This window comes from Pseudophryne corroboree, chromosome 5 (genome assembly GCF_028390025.1).
Source record: "Pseudophryne corroboree isolate aPseCor3 chromosome 5, aPseCor3.hap2, whole genome shotgun sequence".
Classification (NCBI taxonomy): Eukaryota; Metazoa; Chordata; class Amphibia; order Anura; family Myobatrachidae; genus Pseudophryne; species Pseudophryne corroboree.
Window position 1 is genome coordinate 307,323,643 of NC_086448.1, and position 18,689 is coordinate 307,342,331.

General features: G+C 45.6%; 1 protein-coding gene across 7 annotated transcripts in view; it reads left to right on the plus strand.

Moving 5' to 3' along the window:
- LOC134927671 (cytochrome c oxidase assembly factor 1 homolog) overlaps positions 1-8,920 on the plus strand; it is a 386,285-nt gene extending 377,365 nt beyond the window's left edge. For 6 of the 7 annotated variants that reach the window (XM_063922458.1, XM_063922457.1, XM_063922459.1 and 3 more), the window contains 3 exons: positions 3,681-3,733; positions 7,158-7,234; positions 8,662-8,920. In XM_063922458.1, coding sequence (XP_063778528.1) covers positions 3,681-3,733; positions 7,158-7,234; positions 8,662-8,779 — 248 coding nt within the window. In that variant the 3' untranslated portion in view covers positions 8,780-8,920. The remainder of the gene's footprint in view (positions 1-3,680; positions 3,734-7,157; positions 7,235-8,661) is intronic. The other variant, XM_063922464.1, reaches the window with a different exon arrangement.
- Positions 8,921-18,689: the final 9,769 nt, after the last annotated feature.

Sequence of the window (18,689 nt, forward strand, 5' to 3'; positions counted from 1 at the left end):
ATACTGCTACAATCAGCACGGGTGGATTCTAAATATTCCAAAATCGCAGCTGATCCCGACGACACGTCTGCTGTGCCTAGGGATGATTCTGGACACAGTCCAGAAAAAGGTGTTTCTCCCGGAAGAGAAAGCCAGGGAGTTATCCGAGCAAGTCAGGAACCTCCTAAAAACAGTGCATCATTGCACAAGGGTCCTGGTAAAAATGGTGGCTTCCTACGAAGCAATTCCATTCGGCAGATTTCACGTAAGAACTTTTCAGTGGGATCTGCTGGACAAATGGTCCGGATCGCATCTTCAGATGCATCAGCGGATAACCCAATATCCAAGGACAAGGGTGTCTCTCCTGTGGTGGTTATAGAGTGCTCATCTTCTAGAGGGCAGCAGATTCGGCATTCAGGATTGGATGCTGGTAACCACGGAGCCCAGCCTGAGAGGCTGGGGAGCAGTCACACAAGGAAAAAATTTCCAGGGAGTGTGATCAAGTATGGAGACTTTTCTCCACAGAAATATACTGGAGCTAAGGGTAAATTTATAATGCTCTAAGCTTAGCAAGACCTCTGCTTCAAGGTCAGCCGGTATTGATCCAGTGGGAAAAACATCACGGCAGTCGCCCACGTAAACAGACAGGGCGACACAAGAAGCAGGAGGGCAATGGCAGAAACTGCAAGGACTTTTCGCTGGGCGGAAAATCATGTGATAACACTGTCAGCAGTTTTTCATCCCGGGAATGGAAACTGGGAAGCAGACTTCCTCAGCACGACCTCCACCCGGGAGAGTGGAAACTTCATTGAGAAGTTTTTTCCACATGATTGTAAACCGTTGGGAAATACCAAAGGTGGACATGATGGCGTCCCGTCTGAACAAAAAACGGGACAGGTATTGCGCCAGGTCAAGAGACCCTCAGGCAATAGATGTGGACGTTCTGGTAACACCGTGGGTGTACCAGTCGGTGTATGTGTTCCCTCCTCTGCTTCTCATACCTAAGGTGCTGAGAATTATAAGACGTAGAGGAGTAAGAACTATACTCATGGCTCCGGATTGGCCAAGAAAGACTTGGTACCCGGAACTTCAAGAGATGCTTACAGAGGTCTTATGGCCTCTGCCGCTAAGAAGGGACTTGCTTCAGCAAGTACCATGTCTGTTCCAAGACTTACCGCAGCTGCGTTTGTCGGCATGGCGATGGAAAGCCGGATCCTAAGGGAAAAAAGGCATTCCGGAAGAGGTCATTCCTACCCTGGTCAAAGCCAGAAAGGAGGTGACCGCACAACATTATCACCACGTGTGGCGAAAATATGTTGCGTGGTGTGAGGCCAGGAAGGCCCCACAAAGAAATTTCAACTCGGTCGTTTCCTGCATTTCCTGCAAACAGGAGTGTCTATGGGCCTCAAATTGGGGTCCATTAAGGTTCAAATTCGGCCCTGTAAATTTTCTTCCAGAAAGAATTGGTTTCAGTTCCTGAAGTCCAGAAGTTTGTCAAGGGAGTATTGCATATACAAACCCCTTTTTTGTGCCTCCAGTGGCACTGTGGGATCTCAACGTAGTTCTGGGATTCCTCAAATCACATTGGTTTAAAACCAGTCAAATATGTGGATTTGAAGCATCTCACATAAAAAGTGACCATGCTCTTGGCCCTGGCCTGGACCAGGCGAGTGTCAAATTGGTGTTTTTTTCTCAAAAAAGCCCATATCTGTTTGTCCATTCGGACAGGGCAGAGCTGCGGACTCGTCCCCAGTTCTCTCCCTAAGGTGGTGTCAGTGTTTCACCTGAACCAGCTTATTGTGGTGCCTTGCACCTACTAGGGACTTGGAGGACTCCAAGTTGCTAGGAGTTGTCAGGGCCCTGAAAATATGTTCCAGGACAGCTGGAGTCAGAAAATCTGACTCGCTGTTTATACTGTATGCACCCGACAAGTTGGGTGCGCCTGCTTCTAAGCAGGCGATTGCTCGTTGGATTTGTAACACAATTCAACTTGCACATTCTGAGGCAGGCCTGCCACAGTCTAAATCGGTTAAGGCCCATTCCACAAGGAAGGTGGGCTCATCTTGGGCGGCTGCCCGAGAGGTCTCGGCATTACAACTCTGCCGAGCAGCTACGTGGTCAGGGGAGAACACGTTTGTAAAATTCTACAAATTTGATATCCTGGCAAAAGAGGACCTGGAGTTCTCTCATTCGGTGCTGCAGAGTCATCCGCACTCTCCCGCCCGTTTGGGAGCTTTGGTATAATCCCCATGGTCCTTTCAGGAACCCCAGCATCCACTAGGACGATAGAGAAAATAAGAATTTACTTACCGATAATTCTATTTCTCGGAGTCCGTAGTGGATGCTGGGCGCCCATCCCAAGTGCGGATTATCTGCAATACTTGTACATAGTTACAAAAATCGGGTTATTATTGTTGTGAGCCATCTTTTTAGAGGCTCCGCTGTTATCATACTGTTAACTGGGTTTAGATCACAAGTTGTACGGTGTGATTGGTGTGGCTGGTATGAGTCTTACCCGGGATTCAAAATTCCTCCCTTATTGTGTACGCTCGTCCGGGCACAGTACCTAACTGGCTTGGAGGAGGGTCATAGGGGGAGGAGCCAGTGCACACCACCTGATCCTAAAGCTTTACTTTTTGTGCCCTGTCTCCTGCGGAGCCGCTATTCCCCATGGTCCTTTCAGGAACCCCAGCATCCACTACGGACTCCGAGAAATAGAATTATCGGTAAGTAAATTCTTATTTTCATTTAAATCTGGAAATTGTTATTCCTGCCTTGTCTCAGGATTTGTTGTCAGGTAAAGATGATGATTTGTCCTTGCTGGATATTGTGCGATCTTTCCATGTTTATGTTGATAGCTTGATTCCCTTGCAAAAAAAACAGTCTATTCGTTCTGTATGTGGCACACAAGAAAAGTTGGCCTGCATTCAAGGTATCTGTAGCACAATGAATAGCATCAACCCTACGTCAGGCATATTTTCCTGTTTCAGAGAGTATTGTCATTCATTCTGCCAGATCAGTGAGTGCTTCTTTGGTGGCCTGGCATGTTATGCAAGGTTGCCATATGTTCATCAGTTCATACAGTTACAAAATGTTAAATTCAATTTGTTTGTGTCTCAGGATGCCAGCTTCTGACGCAAAGTTACGCATGACGTGGTTGCTGGATGTACCCTCATATAGGGGCAGCTTTGTAATGTCCTCATGGTGAGCAGCGTCCCCCAGATTGAATGTAAGAGAAATAGGATTTCTGGTACTTACTATTAAATGAGTTTTTCTTGATCCATCCGGGGGACGCTGTGTTCACTCATACTACATGTTTTTTTACTCTTTGAGTATGTGTAGTGTGCTGGACTGTTTAGTGGGCTCTCTTACAGGGGTAAATTCAATTACATGTGAAGGGGGCAAATTAGCTGTTGTTGCTGCTGCATTTCGACAACGGCAGCCCGATTCGCCTGGCTAACTTAGTGCTGGATTCTCTAAAAGTGCTCGCTGCCTATGTGCACATGCGAGGCCAAACTGCAAAAGAATCCAGCATCTTTTTTGATCGCTAGGCGTACGCAAGTTGATTGACAGGAAGCAGATGTTTGGGGGTGGTAACTTTTTGGGAGTGTCAGGAAAAACGCAGACATTCCCAAGTGTTATCAGGGAGGGTGTGTGAAGTCAGCTCTGGCCCTAAACAGCCTTCTGCTATCCCACTGTAGGAGTAGGTCCTGGGCTACGCACAGACTGTACAGACTGGAAAAAACATTCAATGGTGAGTGAGTTGAGAACGGATTTGCAGCTGACTGGCATATGCAGAACTTTTTCGCAAGGCATGCATAGACTTGCACGGTAGCGGGTATTTACAGTTTGGCCGGTGACTGTGTGATCACAAACTTCTGCAAATTCGCAGAGGAGCGATCAGGACTGAATCGGGCCCTTAGAGGGGAGGGATTAGTTTACAAACAAGAGTAGTTTGATGTGCTGATTTCTAACAGCACCCACTACACCCCATGGTGAGCAGATGGATGAAGAGAGATGTGCTACCAAAAATCCTGTTTTTAGTAGAAACTGGTAAAGCAGGAATAAGAGGATGACGGATGTGTGCTACATATGACAAATAGGTAAACTGACATATTTTCAAATAATGGGAATGATAATATTAACTTATGGTGACAATGGGGTATATGCAATTGCGGTCGAATTCCCGAAATTGTCGAATTTCGGGTCATTTTCGACCAAAAAAAAAAATCGCCTATGCAATTCAGTGCTTTCCGACCAAAAAACGGACTTTCAAAATTCGACTTTTTGAAATTCGACTTTTTGCAAATTCGACTTTTCTGCAATGATACAAGTGCTGCAATTCGACCAAAGCATATTCAATTCAAGTTTGGAAATTCGACAGCAGTGCTTTTAGACAGCAAATTCGTCATTTTCAATCCGCCACACTTTGGAGGGTGAAAACAAATAAAAAAAATTTAAACATGTTTTTTTTTGTGTTTTTTTGGGGGGGAATAGCAGATCTATTTATATTAGAAGGGATTAGGTACTTTTTTTTTTTTTTTGGAGGCACAAATATTATTTATATATTTTTTAAAATATTATTTTTATTTTTATTTATTTTTTTATGCTGGAACGGTGAAATCATAAAAAAAAATGGCGTGGGGTCCCCCCTCCAAAGCATAACCAGCCTCGGGCTCTTCGAGCTGGTCCTGGTTCTAAAAATGCGGGGAAAAAATTGACAGGGGATCCCCCGTATTTTTAAAACCAGCACCGGGCTCTGCGCCTGGTGCTGGTGCCAAAAATACGGGGGACAAAAAGAGTAGGGGTCCCCCGTATTTTTAACACCAGCATCGGGCTCCACTAGCTGGACAGATAATGCCACAGCCGGGGGTCACTTTTATGCCGTGCCCTTCGGCCGTGGCATTAAATATCCAACTAGTCACCCCTGGCCGGGGTACCCTGGGGGAGTGGGGACCCCTTCAATCAAGGGGTCCCCCCCCCAGCCACCCAAGGGCCAGGGGTGAAGCCCGAGGCTGTCCCCCCCCATCCAATGGGCTGCGGATGGGGGGGCTGATAGCCTTTTGTGATAATAAAAAGATATTGTTTTTTCCAGTAGTACTACAAGTCCCAGCAAGCCTCCCCCGCAAGCTGGTACTTGGAGAACCACAAGTGCCAGCATGCGGGAGAAAAACGGGTCCGCTGGTACCTGTAGTACTACTGGGGAAAAAATACCCAAATAAAAACAGGACACACACACCGTCGACAGTAAAACTTTATTTCATACGTCGACACACACATACTTACCTATGTTCACACGCCGACATCGGTCCTCTTCTCCATGTAGAATCCACGGATACCTGAAAAGAAAAGATCAATATACTCACCTCAGCCATGGTCCAGAGATAAATCCACGTACTTGGCAAAAAAACAAACCGAACACCCGCTCCATGCCGGACTGAAAGGGGTCCCATGCTGACACATGGGACACCTTTCCACGAATGAGACCTGTCAGTGACAGCTGTCACAGAAAGGTCTCTAAGCCAATCAGGAAGCGCAACTTCGTTGCGCTTACCTGATTGGCTGTTCGCTGTCTGTACTGTGACAGCACATCGCAAAGCCGCTCCATTACTTTCAATGGTGGGAACTTAGCGGCTAGCGGTAAGGTCACCCGCCGGTCAGCGGCTGACCGGCGGGTGACCCCACCGCTACCCGCAAAGTTCCCACCATTGAAAGTAATGGAGCGGCTTTGCGATGTGCTGTCACAGTACAGACAGCGCACAGCCAATCAGGTGAGCGCCACGGAAGTAGCGCTTCCTGATTGGCTGAAGGGACGTCAGTGACAGGAGTCACGTGATGTCCCGGCATTCGGGAGAAAGGGGTCTGATGTGAAAACATTGGACCCCTTTCTAGTCCGGTATGGAGCGGGTTTTTGCGTGTTTTTTTTTTTAAACAAGTACGTGGATTTTACTCTCTGGACGTGGATTTATCTCTGGACGCTGGAAGGTGAGTATAATTTTTTCACAGGTACCCTCGGATCGTCGGAGACCGTGGCAGTCGGCGTGTCAACATAGGTAAGTATGTGTGTGTCGGTAGTGTGTAATAAAGTTTTACTATCAAGGTGTGTGTGTCCTGTTTTTATTTGGGTATTTTTTTCCCAGTAGTACTACAGGTACCAGCGGACCCGTTTTTCTCCCGCATGCTGGTACTTGTGGTTCTCCAAGTACCAGCTTGCGGGGGAGGCTTGCTGGGACTTGTAGTACTACTGGAAAAAACAATATCTTTTTATTATCACAAAAGGCTATCAGCCCCCCCCATCCGCAGCCCATTGGATGGGGGGGGAACGCCTCGGGCTTCACCCCTGGCCCTTGGGTGGCTGGGGGGGGACCCCTTGATTGAAGGGGTCCCCACTCCCCCAGGGTACCCCGGCCAGGGGTGACTAGTTGGATATTTAATGCCACGGCCGCAGGGCACGGCATAAAAGTGACCCCCGGCTGTGGCATTATCTGTCCAGCTAGTGGAGCCCGATGCTGGTGTTAAAAATACGGGGGACCCCTACTCTTTTTGTCCCCCGTATTTTTGGCACCAGCACCAGGCGCAGAGCCCGGTGCTGGTTTTAAAAATACGGGGGATCCCTGGCCAATTTTTCCCCTGCATTTTTAGAACCAGGACCAGCTCGATGAGCCCGAGGCTGGTTATGCTTTGGAGGGGGGACCCCACGCCATTTTTTTTTCGGGTTTTTCACGTTTTTTTACCGTTTTTTAAAATCGCGGCAAAATCCGCCAAATCGGCCGATTTTCGCCCGCGACTCTGGCGAATCCGTTTTTCATTGAATATGGTGAATTCCGGAAGCCACCTTCCGGGATTCACCTGTCGAATTGAGTCGAATAAAAAAACTGCGAAAATTGCCGCGAATTCGACCGCAATTGCATATACCTAAATGTGTGTAAAACTAATGACTGGCGAGTGAAATTATGTTTAATTTAACACTGATCATAGTTTTATATGATCACTTTATGAAGAAATAGTAACCGCATACATTAGCACTTCACAGTGCAGCTCTAATATCCTGTTATGAGTCACTTAAGGCACATGTCGTTTAATTTCCATAAAGATTACTTCTATTTAAGTTGGTGTCATGTGATGGGAATCTGTAAATAGCTTAAGAAGCTAAATATTTTATTCTATTGTGATTTCAGATCAAGATACCAGTGTCTGGGACCATACTAGCTGGATACCTCTATACTACTGCTGTCAGAGACAGCTATAACAGAAGGTGTGTAGGTTAGTGCATGTAAAGAGACAAAGGACTGTTGTCGCTTATGGCATGTGAAGAAGAGAGTACACGCCTCCTTTCCAATCTGTCCTACAATTTGATAAATGTAATCTAACATGGAAAAAAAAACACATAACATTTTTATTTTTTATTATACATTTAGCAATAAGTAATCCAACATGAAGACATTATGGGGGAGAATCAACTGTTTGAAAAGTCGGTTGGGTGTCTGTTTTTTCCTGCCTATTAGATAGGAAAAAAACAGACACCCAACTGACTTTTCAAACATTTGAATCTCCCCCTATGTGTGAAAAAGTACTGTAAGTACACCCACATGCAGTAGCAATAACTTGAAGCCTCTTAGCACAGGCCTACTTACAAATCTCTTATATGTATATGTAATAGGATCCGAGTTTGCCAGAGGTGCGGGATGCTGGCCAATTTCAGACGTACGAGAAAGGGAGTGCACATCAGACACACTCGGACCCTATTACATATGCCCCTTTGGGTGAATTTCCTGGGTCCTGCACTGCAGGGAGAGTGGCAACTATCTTTAGTGCCCTGCAGTTGTAAATAATATTTCTCTCACTAAAATGATGGTCTTCACACTGTTTCAAATGTATTTATGAAAGTTTCCAAACTGAGGAACAGTAACCATCAATGGCAGATTTTACCTAGGGACTGTAGAATTGCAGCCACCACCCCAGTACAATACACCATCCCAGTAAGCCAGTTGGAGCCTGTGTACTGGCTTCCGATTAGATGGTCTATCTACTAATCACACACAGTGCGTGCAGTCCCAGGGTGAGGAGTTTTCTCCCCCGGGACTGCCAGTCTGGGCTGTGATTAACAGAGTACTTCCAATGGGAAGCCACTTCTTTGCCTTTCTGACAGCCTTACATGGGATCTAGGGGCTCCAGCAGATGCACAGGTCCAGGCAACTGCCAGAGCCATTGCGTACGTGCAATAGACCTGGCAGGTGCTGCAACTCTGGCAGTCAAGAACTGTTCCTCCCTTCGGACTGCAGCACAAGCAGCCCCCCTTGTCCAAGGGGATAAGAGCCACCACTGGTAACCACTGATCTCCAAGATTATCTGCAAATTAGTGTCATCACTTCCCTGAATGCCTCACTTACACTGCCAAAGGTTCTGCTTTTATATTTACCTTAATTTTTCGCACATGCCTTCTTCATGGTCACTTATTTAATAGGTAATCACTAAGTAAATGTGTTATTATTTGATATGAGAGATGAGATTTATACAATTTTATAACTTGGTGCAGAGTAGGTGATTGTGTATTATTATTTAATATGGAAGAGGATGTTTATTTAGTAATGGTTTCAGTACATTATTTCAATCTGCTAAATATTCTGTCTTCTAGGTATAATTTCTGGAAAAATAATCTGAATATATTTGTTTACTCCTTAGGTGGAACCTTCAGGATGTCATACTAAAACTGAACAATGGGTATAGTGTCCCAATTTATCATTCCAGTGTATCTGGGGAAAAAGAGGAAATTGCAGCAGAAAATCCTGATGTATTGTAAGATCTATGAATTGAAATCAGAAACCTATTATGCAACAGGTGCATGTCCCCCCTATGTTAACTACTCGCAATTGCTGTATTCTTGCTAGGAACTCTTGTTTATATTACTGCATAGAAAAATAAACCTTACTTATAAAATGAACTAATCAAGCTGTCAGACTGCATTGTAACATCAGGTTAGCAAGCTGGACCATCCATGGGATGGTAAAGAATGTCTTTATTGGAGCATGATTAAAAACATTTTTCAGAGATGAACGGTCTTGACATTCTTGATCTTGCTGGAGAATGCTGTCCTGATGGTGCAAAGGAATATCTCTGACAAATTTGTTTTATCATGTTCCAATAAAAAAAAAGAAAATGATCATATGAGATAGGCAACATACTGTAGATCCTGAAGGAAACATCATTTACGAGAATCACATTGAACCGTTACCTCAAGTGCCTCCAGCTTCACGGTAGACACTTACATAGCAGTATGCAGATACCTGGCTGCTGGCTTACAGTCATTAGGTCGACAAGACTTAGGTCGACAGTCATTAGGTCGACCAATATTGGTCGACATGCATTAGGTCGACATGGTCACTAGGTCGACATGAGCAATGGTCGACATAGGTTTTTACATTTTTATTTTTTTTAATTTCTTTAACTTTTTGATACTTTACGATCCACGTGGACTACGATTGGGAATAGTAACCTGTGCCGAATGCAGCGGTGCACTAATTGGCGTTCCCCGTCACTTTAGGAAGAAAACGACACCAAAAAAAGTTTTAAAAAACCTCACGTCAACCTTTTTCCATGTTGACCTAGTGACCATGTCGACCGAATGCATGTCGACCAATAGTGGTCGACCTAATGACTGTCGACCTAAGTCTTGTTGACCTAATGACCCATACCCCTGGCTGCTGCTCAGATACCTTCCACTGCCATCTCTCCACCTAAGAGATTGTTCTCACCTTAGAATGGTAAGGCTTTTAGTAGCATCTCAGCTTTTTGAGGATGCATTGCTGCAACCAGTTCACATTAAAGGTCTAGAGCAGGCATTCCCAACCACGGTCCTCAAGGCACACCAACAGTGCAGGTTTTAGTGATATCCAGGCTGCAGCACAGATGGTTAAATCAAAATAACTGAGCTACTAAGTAAGTCACCTGTGCTGAAGCCTGGATATCACTAAGACCAGAACTGTTAGTGTGCCTTGAGGACCGTGGTTGGGAATGCCTGGTCTAGAGGTATATTTAGTACTGTTCAATTTTGGCTTTTTGGTGATTTTGCATTACATTTTCATTTGATTTTGCTATGTTAAGTTTTACTAAAGGCAAAATCGAATGTAAAACCAAATCCAATTCAAAATAGAATATCGGTAAAACATCTGTACTTTTACATAGACGAATATAAGATCCCCTGTTTTACTAACATTCAATTTGAAAATCGAATACAAAATTGACATGCAAATCCCCCAAATAATAGACAAATAGCAGACAGGTTATTTTAGCTTCTAAACCGTCATTATGATGCCTATAAAAGTAGAGATCTGACGGACACTATGGCGATGTTTTTACACTTGACTTATTATTGATAAATTGTGCATGCATATGCACCAAAGTGTTATAGTAACGCTGCTCACAGCGCTTATCTTTACGCAGAGTGAGTGACAGTAGGGCACCGTTTGTGGGTGTTGACGGGGAAGCGTCGGCAAAAACACAGGCCTGTTGCAGATGTTTTTAGGGCATATCACTGGGTGCTCTTGTGAATCCATACTCAAGCAGCATGTCTCCAGTGTCTGTGTTGCCATGCTGCATGACCGTTGATTAAATTGTTGGATCTGTGTGTGCGCTGGGAACATGTATGCAGTTGCTCTGCTGGGCATCTATTACTTTTCAGGGCTGCTGGGTTTTCAAATAATTTTGCAAATCCTCAACAGTCTCAGGTGCAATCACCATAGCATCCGTCAATGAATCAGGTCAGGTATTAGTAAAGGCTCTATGACACAGGTCCAAATTACATGATTTTAGGTGTTTTTAACAATTTTAAAAGAAATCAAGAAACACTGAGGATCTGCGCACTTCTCTAGTAAAAAGGGACCCAAACAAGTAGTTCACTGCGGCTGTAGGAATTATGGGCCTCATTCAGAGATGGACGCAGTGCACATCACTCATGCATCTTTGGATTCCAAGCCCAAAACAGTGACAGGCTGCGGCTTAGGGGACACTGTGTGTGACAATGCAGGACCCGTTCTGTGCATGTGCAGACACCCCACCATCGGAGATGTACACAAACCAGGAACCACATAATCTTCTTGCATGTGATATGATTTGGCCAATAGGAATACATAGGGAAGTGTTTGTTATATTTTAATTGCTTTTTATATTTGATTTTATAGTTGATTTTATGTTGTTTTGAAATGGAATTTCCAAACCGGACAGGAAATCACTAGCCAAAATCAACAAACATCTAATTCGAATTTGAAATTGATTTGAAAAATGAATGTTAGTAAATGAACAATCTGGACAGTGAAAAAGAATGTTGATTTGGTTCGATTTCAGCCAGTTTAAATTGACCATAAAATCGAATACAAAATCAAACATTACTAAGTTTACCTCCTAATCTTTCAATGTTTGTGACCAATTTAAAGAAGCCCGATGATCTTTCCGAGTTTTGGACTTTAAAACACTTAAAATTGCCTAGTAAGGTTTAAAGAAAAGATAGGGGCTATATTTACTTGACAAAAACTTTTTTTTTAAAGGAACAATTATATCCAGTACCAGGCGTAGTTAAAGAATGATTTCCAGGCACATGTAATGGGTGCTTTTGTGGCAGAAGGATGCCAAGTCATTTGATGACTACGGTATTTGTGCTTATTAACCAAAATAAAAATAGCAAGCAGAAGTAGAATATTTTAAATGGTATTTATTATGGTATGTAGTGGAAATGTTGGCATTGAACATCATGTGTTGCCATGTGTAGAATGTCAACATGTTCGCAATATAAACATGTGAAACACAGACAATCTGCATAGACCAAGAGGGGAGGGTTAGGGTTAGCAATATTGCCGAAAGTGCAAGTGGATCCACCAGAAGTTCTCATCAGCTGACTACCGGCCCAGAAGACATTGCTGGAGCCACTGGAATAGGAAAGTCACCACTAGACCACAAGGAAGTAACCCCTTTCCACACCCATCCTGTTTCTGCCCTTCGGGGGCGTGTTATCATCATTTCAGCTTGCTACCCTCGGGGTAGTGAGGCACCCAACCCTTTACACAGGTAAACCTGATTACCATGAACGCGATATGCGCGATAACAGGGATCATTTAAGACATTCACAGAGTTGTCCTGAAGCCACTCCTTTAATATCTTTGCTGTGTGCTTAGAGTCGTTGTCCTGCTGAAAGATGAACCATCGCCCCAGTTTGAGGTCAAGAGCCCTCTGGAGCAGGTTTTCATCCAGGATGTCTCTGTACATTGCTGCATTCATCTTTCCCTCTATCCTGACTAGTTTCCCAGTTCCTGCCACTGAAATACATCCCCACAGCATGATGCTGCCACCACCATGCTTCACTGTAGGGATGATATTAGCCTGGTGATGAGCGGTTCCTGATTTCCTCCAAACATGACACGTGGCATTCACGCCAAAGAGTTCAATCTTTGTCTCATCAGACCAGAGAATTTTGTTTCTCATGGCCGGAGAGTCCTTTAGGTACATTTTGCCAAACTCCAGGCGGGCTGCCATGTGCTTTTTACTAAGGAGTGGCTTCTGTCTGACCACTCTACCATACAGGCCTGATTGGTGGATTGTTGCAGAGATGGTTGTCCTTCTGGAAGGTTCTCCTCTCCACAGAGGAATGCTGTAGCTCTGACAGAGTGACCATCGGGTTCTTGGTCACCGCCCTGACTAGGGCACTTCTCCCCCGATCACTCAGTTTAGACAGACGGCCAGCTCTAGGAAGAGTCCTGGTGGTTCCGAACTTCTTCCATTTATGGGTGATGGTGGCCACTGTGCTCATTGGGACCTTCAAAGCAGCAAATATTTTTCTGTATCCTTCCCCAGATTTGTGCTTCGAGACAATCCTGTCTCGGAGGTCTATAGACAATTCCTTAACAATGACTTAATGCTTGGTTTGTGCTCAGACATGCACTGTCAGGTGTGGGACCTTATATAGACAGGTGTGTGCCTTTCCAAATCATGTCCAATCAATTGAATTTACCACAGGTGGACTCCAATTAAGCTGTAGAAACATATCAAGGATGATCAGGAGAAACAGAATGCACCTGAGCTCAATTTTGAGCTTCATGGCAAAGGCTGTGAATACTTATGTACATGTGATTTCTTAGTTTCTTATTTTTAATAAATTTGCAAAAATCTAAAAAAAAACACGTCATTATGTGGTATTGTGTGTAGAACTTTGAGAGAAAAATGAATTTATTCCATTTTGGAATAAGGCTGTAACATAACAAAATGTGGAAAAAGTGAAGCGCTGTGAATACTTTCCAGATGCACTGTATCATTTAAATACCACCCATAGCGTCTCACAAAATTTTTGTGAAAAACATGGAAAAAATCCAAAGGGCCTTGAAGCTATAGCAATCCAAAATGTAAAATACTAATTGGAGAGGAGGAGACTTAGTAGGAGAACTTAAGAGAAAAGAAACAAAGTGGATTTATGATCTAAAAACATTAACACTTAAAGGATTAAATATTGATATAGCGTTAAAAGCCTTTTTATAAATTTTAAATACATTTTAAAATTCACACATAATTTCTCTATGCTGAACCACAGATATAAGAAGAACATGTGCTTGCCGCTGTGCACACAGTCAAACAACAACAACTTCCATTTTTAAAGTTGGCACAATAAAGTTTATTTTTAAGTTTTTTTTTTTCCATGGAGACATTTAAATATGTATCAGGTCTCACGGGAAGCATCATTGACAAAGTGCATGATGCAGAAAACGCGTTGGATGCTGGGAGCAGTAACCGCTATACCGGAAGTGACGTCATCACCGCTTCCGGCTGGACGGATAACGCCAGCGGGCAAGTACAGCACCGCAATATCGGAGATGAGAGACAGATGCCAGAGGAGGAAGGTAGGAAGGGAAAGTTAGAGACAGACCAAAACTCCTCAAACAATACTGGGGCAGATGTATTAACCTGGAGAAGGCATAAGGAAGTCATAAACCAGTGATATGTGCAAGGTGATAAAAGCACCAGCCAATCAGCTCCAATATGTAAATTAACAGTTAGGATCTGATTGGCTGCTGTCTTTATCACCTTGCACATATCACTGGTTTATCACTTCCTTATGCCTTCTCCAGGTTAATACATCTGTGTCAGCGTCCGGGGTCTTACCGGTACGCTGGGGCCGCGGGGCTGGCATCATAGGCGGCGGCTGGACAGCGGCGGAGGAGGGCTGCTGAATCGGGTCCGGGGTAAGGGTAGTGGTAGCGGCGGTGAGGCAATCCGCTCGAGGCGTCGGGACGCCGCTGCAGCGGCTCTCTCTTGCTGAACCGTTGCCTAGGAGACCAGGGGCAGTGAGCAGTATGGCTATATAAAATGTCTGCAGTACTGGGCGCTGCCATGTTGGAGACCAAGCTTCTGGCATAGTTCTTGTTTCCTGTTTCTTCCAGCTAATCCAGGGAAACTTCTTCCTCTAAAAGGGGGCTGGTTTAGGACAGGGACGCCAGTGCTTCAAGTTACAACCCTGTTGTAGGTGCTTTTTCCTGTGCTCCCAGGATTCCTGCCGTATTCTGGTTACTTCTAACCCTGCATTGACGGTTCTCAGTTGCTGCTGCAATCCCGCCGTTCCTAACCTGCTGCTGCCTGTGGAGACGCTCCTGGAAAACCCGGTCCAGTAAGACTCTCTGGGCATGGTCGACCCCGGGTCTCCTGCCCCGTCTTCCGAGCCACAGTCCTCAGCTCGTTGTCTCCAGCCTCGTCTTACAAGCCACAGTCTACAGTTCATAGTCTCCAGCCACGTCCTCGAACCACCGTCTACAGTCCTCAGCTCATTATCTACAGTCTCGTCTTTCAAATCACAGTCCACGGTTCTTTGTCTCCAGCCACGTCTTCAACCATCATTCACAGTTCCGCAGTTCATCATTTACAACCTCGTCTTTCAAGCCACAATCCACAGTCCTTTGTCTACAAATCCGTTTCTAAGTCATCGTTCTCCAGCCACAGTTCTCTACCTCAGTCCCGTCCACAAGAACTACAACCCACTGACTCTGGGCCCTGCCTACGTCCTTCATTACCCCTTGTCCCATGAGAAGGAACTATATTCAACCCCCTCGACTTGTTCATCCCCAGACTACTCCCTCCTTGGGCGAGTCTCAGCTGCCGGATCCTCAAACCTTGCTAGACGTGACAATCTACCCCATTGTTACAAACTCACCCCAAATTACATCAGCGGACCCAGAAATGGCAACATCAGGCTCCATAAAATAAAAATATTTCAAAAAATGAGTGTAAACATTACAGTGGTCAGCAATTTTATATTTTATTTCTGCAGCGGGGTACACTGGTATTCCACAGGGAATAACATTGGGGTGTAGAGTTAGATCTTGATCCAAGGCACCAACAGGCTAAAGCTTTAACTGTTCCCAGGATGCACTGCACCGCCTCCTCTATAGCCCCGCCTCCAGGCACTGGAGCTTAGTTTGTAAGTTGGTGCCTGCAGTGCAGGCAGCTAACAGGAAAGGCTGCTCTAAGCAGCCCTAAAAAGAGCTTTTCTTAGAAGAAAGAAAACTTCAAGGGCCGCAGCACAGGCACTAGTTGCTATATGTCATGCTGACATATCGTGCTGCGGCTCCCTCACCTCCCCCAGCGGCGCTGTATACTCCCGCTCCCTGGTTGCCGGATACTTACAGCGGAGACGCTTTGGCTTCATCAGGCACACACATACCGCCGCTGCTCTACTGGCGTGGACAGTGTGGCCGTGCAGGGACCCCACTACATCCACCAGGGCAAGGAGCACAGGTCGGATTTACTAAAATCCGTTTCACACAGGCTCCATAGTACCCGGTGGTGAAGCCCAGCAGCGGGGATAAGTCAGTGACCTGTAACCCCTCCCCCAGCCCCAGGCGCCATCTACAGCAGATGCTCCCGCTCTGGAGCTGCATCTCTCTATCTCTCCCTCACTCCCTGTCAGTGTTTGGGCTCCATTACACAGAGCTGCGCTGATTCTGGGACTGTTGGGCACTGTCTCCTCTGTAAAGCCGCATGCCTCATCAGCGCTGTGCATTTACAGGACACTTAAGTATTCTACATGTCGTTTAGACAGTGTTAGTTAAGAACAAGTGCATACTGTATGAATATTTAGTTCAAGTATTCTGTGCATTGTTATATCTGTATACATACATAGCTTTATGTAGTATTACTAGTCCAGTACAGTTTTATTGTTGTATGTAATAATTTCTGCATTGTACATGTGACTGTGTGACTGTGTATGCCAATAGTTGCTGTGTGTTTTACATTCAGTGTATCTCACACGTATTGCTATTCCTATATTGTGTACCCTGAGGGAGGCTAAGTGCGTCAGGGTCATATATATAGTGTTTCACAGGATATACTATTTTGTAATTTTCTGTGTGTATTTTCAGTCACCCTATACCGCTTAAATCCTCTGTTTTGTGCTCTGCATTTGCAGTCACAATACACGGGGGCCCTCATTCCGAGTTGTTCGCTCGCTAGCTACTTTTAGCAGAAATGCAAACACAAAGCCGCCGCCCTCTGGGAGTGTATTTTAGCATAGCACAATTGCTAACGAAAGATTAGCAATTATGCTAATATTAGCAGAATTGCTAACGAAAGCAATTTCCTTGCAGTTTCTGAGTAGCTCCAGACCTACTCCTAGATTGCGATCACCTCAGTCCGTTTAGCTCGTGGTTTGACGTCACAAACACGCCCAGCGTCCGAACAGCCACTCCTCCGTTTCTCCAGACACTCCTGCGTTTTTACCTGGCACGCCTGCGTTTTTTATCACACTCCCTGAAAACGGCCAGTTTCCGCCCAGAAACTCCCACTTTCTGTCAATCAGCAGAGCGATTGAAAAGCTTCGTTCGCCTGTGAGTAAAATAGCATAGTTTTGTGTAAATTTGCTTAGCGCGTGCGCCCTGAGATGCATACGCATGCGCAGAACTGCCGGATTTTAGCCTATTAGCAATTCTGCTAAAATTAGCAGCGAGCGAACAACTCGGAATGAGGGCCAGGGTTTTTTTGTCCGGTACTGTGTTTGCCTGGCTATATTGTACTACTACGCCCTAAGGCTACATTTCCAAATAATGTCTGCTACACAGGGTGGGAATTCCGTGGACGCTCCTGCCTCACGCAGTGCTGACGCCACGGTTTTACCTGAGGAAAATATTTCAGCTGAGGGTCCAGGTACTGGGTGTTCTGCACCCCCTAGTCAGCCTGCAGCACCGGTGGCACACCACGACCCACCTTGGGCTGCTTTCTCTAATATGCTGACTACGCTGGTAACAAGACTTACGCCCCCTGTAGGACCTCCTGTGCCATTACAGCTACATATTGTCCCTGTAGTTAATCCGCCATGGACGGATACTCTGTCAACTCAGTTACAGCAATTAAACGTTCTTGGGCCGCCCGTCAGCCTGCTTCCAAATCAGACAAGTCTGCTGCATGACGGGGCGGGCCTCCCCCTGGGGGACCCCAGGGTAGGAGGCCGACTTCTGCAGTTCGCCCAGGTATGGTTATAGACCACTTCAGATGCCTGGGTGCGGGAAGTCGTCTCTCAAGGATACGCCATCTCTTTCAAGAAACGTCCCCCTCGTCAGTTGTGTTCGACGGCTATTCCTTCGGAACCGTTAAAAGCAAAAACTCTACATTTGGTTGTACAATCCCTCCTGGACATAGGAGTGATAATGCCGGTGCCTCAGTCTCAGAGAGGCAGGGGGTAATATTCAACGCTGTTCCTAGTTCCAAAAAGCAGAATGGATCCTCCCGGCCCATTCTCAATCTCAAATCTTTGAACAAATATGTGAAGGTATCCAAATTCTGCATGGAAACTCTACGCTCTATTGTTCTAGCTTTGGAGCCCAAGGACTATACAGGATGATTACCTACACATACCTATTGCCATGTCGCATCAGAATTATCTGCGGTTTGCTATTGGCAACCTACATTATCAATTCCAAGCCTTGCCTTTTTGACTGACTACAGCTCCTCGGATCTTCACCAAGGTCATGGCAGTCATGACGGCCATTCTCCGTCGTCAAGGCATCAGGATACTGCAGCATTGGGATGACTTGTTGATCCTGGCGAATTCCTCAGAGGTTCTCATCCGTCATCTGGAACTGGAGGTCCAATTCCTACAAGCCCAAGGGTGGATCATCAATTGGAAGAAATCATCGCTGGTCCCTGCTCAGAGCATGGTGCACCTGGGGGCATTACTGGACACACACAACCAACGTTTGTTCTTGTCTCCAGAGAAGGTCCTAAAACTTTAGGACAGAATACGATGCTTCCTCTCTCGCCCAAGAGTGTCGATACACTCGGCGATGCAAGTACTAGGCCTCATGGTGTCGGCTTTCGACATGGTAGAGTAGACCCAATTTCATTCCCGCCCTCTACAGAGGTTAATTCTTTCCAAGTGGGACGGCCTGCCTCACCGGATCAGGTCTCAGCTGATCTCCTTGACTCTGGAGGTATGTCTGTCACTGAGCTGGTGACTACAGGACCAACAGTTGAGCAGGGGCCGACCCTTCTTGATCTCCGACTGGGTCCTCCTGACAACGGACGCCAGTCTGCGAGGTTGGGGCGCGGTATTGGAGCAACACTCTTTCCAGGGTTGGTGGACCAGGGAGGAATCTCTTCCCCCGATAAACATTCTGGTACAGAACAGGCTGTTCAAATACAATCAGACAACGCCACCATGGTGGCGTACATAAATCATCAAGGCGGCA